The sequence below is a fragment of the Nestor notabilis genome, unplaced genomic scaffold (genome assembly GCF_000696875.1).
Source record: "Nestor notabilis isolate BGI_N333 unplaced genomic scaffold, ASM69687v1 scaffold1237, whole genome shotgun sequence".
Taxonomy (NCBI): Eukaryota; Metazoa; Chordata; class Aves; order Psittaciformes; family Psittacidae; genus Nestor; species Nestor notabilis.
Window position 1 is genome coordinate 114,489 of NW_009935887.1, and position 6,000 is coordinate 120,488.

Sequence of the window (6,000 nt, forward strand, 5' to 3'; positions counted from 1 at the left end):
CCCATCACAGTGCTAACTGACCAGAACAAGAAACCCCCTATTGCTGCCGGGGCATGAGCAGCTATCACTGCAGGATCTTTCATTAACAAATCCAGACATCACCAATGTGTGCAAGGCAAGCAAAGAGTCTCTGACCCTGCTTTGGTTTCTCTGGGCTTCTCCATAGAGAATCACTGACCATCATTCCAGGAATCCTCCTGCCAGTTTGCCAGGCATACCAGTTGACCATCCTATTATTTAATCTTTTCAGGAGCTGTATTTTCTTTTTCTTTCTTTGTTTTTGCATTTGGGATGGCCAGAGCTTCACATAGCCAGTGATTTTAAATTTATGAACACAAAAAGGAGTAAATAAACTACATTGAATAAATACAACTAAAAAACCTAGACTCAATATCCCAACTCCTTTCATTTTTACTAGCGGCAGACTATTTTTCAGGCAGACAACCTCCAAATCTGAGAATAATAATAATCAATATGAGAAAATAATACTCGGAGAGGAAAAAGATTATTTTCTAACAGATACTATTTTGTAACAAATTAGTTTTATTAGTTCAGATTATTTTTAAAGCATGGTTTAAAATGATGAGTATAACTCTTCCAAATTGAAAAGGATTTTGTAGTTATGTTCTGCTTGGGTTTTTTGTGGGTTTTTTTACCAGGTGAAATTTAATTTTGGGAAAATCAAAGCTCTGAGTTTCACCTAATTACAGGGTTACAGGACCTGGGGCTTTAAAAGTAAACACAATATTGCAATGCGTTTGTTCTTAAATCTGTGGTGGGCGTTAGAACAAAGATTATCCACAGGTACCTTGTTTACAGGCATCTAGAGTTCAGGTGTGCCAAAACCTGTATTTTCTCATCTCCAGAAAGGTGATAGTCATTCAGAGCTGGACACCCACACGTTTAGGTGAAAGCTAAGTCACAGAACATAATTTTCCTGCTTAGGCCCATGTCTGATAGGCACAAATGGAATTAATATTACATGCGCAAGGCTGTAAAATTCATTTGTGCCTATGTTTTTCTTGACAGGTAAATGGAAATGGTGTGCTGTCAGATTTTAGCAGCAATAAACCACCTACAGCCAGTTAGCTGTGCAGTGCTATAGCAAGCGGCGAGGCAGGGTACAGCTCCAGGGCCGGTGAGTGCACTGCATGCTCCAGCAAACACTCAGCCAAGCCAGGAGAGCTGCTATTCACACTGCTGGGGGAGGATTTTGTACAAGAAAACTAACCAGGAGCTTTCTGTCTCACTAAACTCACATGTAAAGCACGACCTCTGACCATACGTCCAGACTTCACCTTGCAGATAAACACTCCGTATGCTAGTTAGCCCCCAGCTTGCCAAGTGATGCCAGCAAGAAGAAGAGTCCCTTCATGCATGCATTTATATCCAGAGAGATTCAAACACTTGTTGGGGGAAATAAAATCTGCAGTCTTTGGGGTTACCAGACAAAGCAGAAGAAACAACAAACTCCTGCCTGAATGATAATGTAGAAGCTGAACCTATCTGTAATATGTATCAAACACATTCATACACACCTATCTATTTAAGCTGCTCTATAAATATTTTAGATAAATAGGCAGATAGACAGAATGGTGTGAAGATTAAAAGCAAAACAAACTAAAACCGAGTAAACTCACTTGTTTGGTATTCTGATCTGGACGGGATGGAACAAACAAACTCCTTAATGCCCTTACCAGTAATTGGTGAACTCCTTAATGTGTTTACTCTCTGTTATACCATGAAATTATACTGACTTTGGGGTTTCTCTAAGATAGATACAGATCCCTCCACCCACTGTGTTTTGCTCTTTGCTTCTCTTCTCAGGCATGTTGCTTACCTTGCACAATCAAGTAAACCTGGGAAGTCTTGGGGTGATGTTGTGTCTGTACTGAACACGTATAGGAGCCCTCATCATAGACATCCACTTTCTGGATCCGCAGGCTGTATTCCAGGGGGTTTCTCTTCTCCAGCTCTACTCGAGGGTCCAGGGACCACTTGTCCTCTCCAGCAAAAATGATGCCAGAACGGTTTAACCAGGCCACCTTGGAGCTTCTGTCTTCTACATAACACCTGCAGAGGATGAGAAGGACGAGGGGGAGATTAAGAAACCTCTCCATCATCTCCATTTTGTCCCTTCCATTTACTACATTAGTACCACAGTACACTCTTGCCTTGCCAGAGAACCAGAGCACCTCCTCACCATTGCTGCCCTGTGGCCATGTATTTCTCAGTGATTTTTTGAAGGGTTTCAGGAACATTAGTTTCATGAAACCATGGGATTTGGGGTGGCCATGCATGTTCTCTCTTCTTTTTGTCTGTAGCCTACACCTGTGCCAAAAAGGACTTTGGAAGGTTACAAGAGATTCTGGTCACCAAATCCCTTCTAACCCTGCCAATGGGAAAGGTCAGAAGGAGTTCTTCCCATGCTTTTCCTTCACCTTCAAGTATACAAGAGTGTTATTCCCCAGACCCCTGCCAGCCTGGAGGGCAAAGGTTCAGGGCTGTGTCAGCTCAGGGCACAGACGCTCCACCCCTCACTTTCAACAGCACAAGGGGAAGGAGCTCTAGTGTGTGTCCCCCTCTCCACCCCGCTAGCAAGAAACAGCTATGTCAAAAAGGAGATTCACTCCTCCAACACCACCCTCCTAACACACACACACACACATGCACATCTTGCCCATGCACATCTGCCTGCTTGTGCAACCAAGTGCAGGCTTCAGGATGAAAAGGAGAGGCTTCAGGGGTGTCACTGCCATCCCTTTGACACATGCAGCATGTCCTGGGAACATCCCAGTGAGACAGGAGAGGAGGAATGACAGCAAGGGGCAGCAGGCAGAGGAGCAGCAGCAGGACCAACAACTGCCACAGCCCTGATTTCCCACCACTGCAAGGCAGAGGATAGACTAACCCTGCTGGAACTGCATGACAAGCGTTTTGTTCCTTGGTAGAAGGTGCTGTGAAGACAAATGCATTTTGGGCCAAGGCACCTGCTCTGTACTACTTCCCACCTCCAAAAGGTGGCCTACCCACAAGAGATGAGGAGATGCCAGTGAGAAGGCATGTCCTGCTTGCTCTAAGGTGTGTCTCATTTGAGAGGTCTAGGGCTGAAGAAGACATGGGGACACCACTCCTCTTTCACCCTGGCAGCCGTACCCATCAGGGCCAGGCTCAGACTGGCTGAGAGGATTTGCCCTGTAGCAGCACACACCATATTTGCTCTGCGGATAAATGGGGAAGCTTAGCCTCAGGAGCTGTTGGTCCTTCACCTATCAGAGCTCTGCCCACAGCCTCCCGGCATCCAAATAATCTGGCACCTCTCCCCACAGTTAATCATGCATGCGGTGTGCTTGCAAGAGAAAAGAGAGAGGATAAAGACTGTTGCTTCCAGATAAGACAAGTATTTGACAGTAGGCTTTCATACAGCCTCTTAACACGGGTCAGACAGTTTCCAGGTTCCTCTATTTGAATGCATTTCATTCATGCTGCCCTGCAGCTGCTGTGCCTTGCAACATGACCCTACCATACCCCCTCCCTTTAGCATGCCCATGGATGCTCTCCAAGCTCTTCTGGGGTTACTTATGGGCAACAGGAAAGCCAGGCTGTGTGGACATCAATGGGAGGCATGCCATGCTGCTGGCCAAACTGGAAACAGATCTGATATGACAAACATTTGCTTTACAGAGCAGCCCAAAAGACTCTGGTCAGCACTGTCACCATCCAGCTAAGGGAGGCCAGAGCCCACTTTCCCGGCCAGGCACGCACTTGCCATGAGGAGAGCTTTCAGCGGTGATCTATGTTGTTTTTAAAAGCTGTGCTTTGGCAGGGGACTCCAGGGGACCTACCTGTAGAAACCAGCACCGCTGTGACATGGTTGGAAAGAGCCTTGGGTGACTCAGTCTAGCTTGAGGCATCCCTGCCCATGGCAGGGGGTTGGAACTGGATGATCTGAAGGTCCTTTCCAACCCAAACCATTCTGTGATTCTATGGCAGTGCCCTGGTTCAGTTGAGCACCCCAGGCTGTAATCACCAGCGATAGCAGATAGAAGAAAGGACCCGGGGAGAGCATTGAACGCCAGGGCTGGGAGCATGGGTGCTGTAGGCATATCCAGAGTGTCTCCAGAGCCAGCTGCCTTAGGGTCACCAGTCTTCTTGCACACACATTCCTGAGCAGTCATAGCAGCACTGAGAATTGGGGGTTAGGTCTTTTCCAGAGGTGTTCAAACCCCCTCTCTGTACATTTTGGATTTGTGAAAGCCCCCAGGAGGGTGGCGGTGAGCAGCTAAGCAGATTAACGGCTAAAGTTTCTGAGTCATGTCTGAAAATCCCCCAGCACACCAATGCACTGCACCAGCCAGGATGCTATCTAGACCTACACTGCAGAGCTACGTGATACAGTGCAGCACCATGTGGCTCTGCCCTGCACCTAGTCAGTACAAGCCTCTGCTTGGAGGGAGCAAAGATGACCCTGCGATGTCCCTCAGGTCAGGAACAGCTCAGTTGTGCAATTGGAGCAAAAGCCTCATCATCTCTCTCCTGATGGGACACTCACCCAGGGACCTCCCCTTCTCTTTGCTGAAGAGAAAACGTGTCATGACCTGTCCTACACCCCCTGAGGTCAGCCCTATGAAGACGGTCAATAGCTACAGTCAGACAACCTTGCAAGGAAAATGGGAAGGGTAAGTGAAATGGATTTGAGCTGCTCTGTTCAGCATTCCTGTTCCTCTCAAACTGTCAGGGAAAATCAATGTACAGATGTGGAAATTCCATGTCCTGACATGCTCCAAACATGCTTCCATGCGGATGATCATAGAATCATAGTATCCACTAGGTTGAAAGGACCTTTGAGATCAAGTCCAACCATTATCCCAGCACTGACAAGGCCACCACTAAACCATGTCCCTAAGGGCCCCATCTACACGGCTTGAGAGCACTTCCAGGGGTGGTGATTTCACCACTTCCCTGGGTAGCCTGTTCCAATTCCTGACCACCCTTTTGGACAGAAATTGTCCCTAATATCCAACCTAAACCTCCACTGGCACAGCTTGAAGCCATTGCCTCTTATCCTATCACTTGTTACTGGAGAGAAGAGACCAGCCACCTCCTGGTTCCATCCTCCTTTCAGGTAGTTGTAGAGACTGATAAGGTCCCCCTGTGAGCCTTCTCTTCTCCAGATGATGCATCTCAGTATGTCTATTGCACACATGCACCCTCTTAGTCTGCCAAAGATGCCACCCAGCTGTATGGATCACGCTTTAATAAGGATTTATGGTGATGATTTTCACAGTGTAATAAGTGCTAATTCAATACTAATAGAATATTAAATGGCACGCTAACTGACATTTTAACTGCAGTGCAATAGGAGCATGGCACCAGCGAGATATCAGATGACTCTTATTGTTCACTAATAATCAATAATCAAGTTCACGGAGACAGTCAAACGCTTTTCATTAGGCTTATTGAAAGCATTAGCACCAGCATCAGTGAACACTAACAAACGATCTGCGATCCATGCATTTTGCTTTTCCTTAGGGTTTCAGGTTTAATTTCTTGACATCTCTGATGGAGCTAATGAGAGGACCAGCTAGTGGTGATGGTCATGCCTTGCATGATCACTGCAGAGACTTGGCAATTATTGACCTTAGCACCAATTCAAACCACATAAGGACACAGAAAACTTGCTGTCCTGCCCTTTTAACCCTCCTTGCCCTCTTGTAAACAAATATGACAGTTTGACACCTGAGGTTTTTTAGTGATGGAACCACTTTTAGCTGCTACAGGTGTGTTTCCAGTTCTCACACAGTGGCTAACAACCACATGACAACCAGTCAGGACAGGATGGTTGGAAACTGGACGCGGAGAAAGGAATCTGGGCCATCCCCACACACCTCCCCCAGCCTCAGTTTCCCCACTTGCAAATGCAGACGATGGGGCTGAACTGTGCTGCAGGAGGGAGAGGAGAGGAGGGGGTGATGCTTTCACTGCAGGAGAACGCTTTAG

General features: G+C 46.8%; 1 protein-coding gene across 1 annotated transcript in view; it reads right to left on the reverse strand.

Annotated features, from left to right (window-relative positions):
- The window catches only part of LSAMP (limbic system-associated membrane protein), a gene marked incomplete at its 3' end in the record, with an annotated part of 191,931 nt that overhangs the window by 48,884 nt on the left and 137,047 nt on the right, over nucleotides 1–6,000 (reverse strand). The window contains exon 2 of the mRNA XM_010018033.1: nucleotides 1,841–2,073. Within this exon, the coding sequence (XP_010016335.1) occupies nucleotides 1,841–2,073 (233 nt within the window). The remainder of the gene's footprint in view (nucleotides 1–1,840; nucleotides 2,074–6,000) is intronic.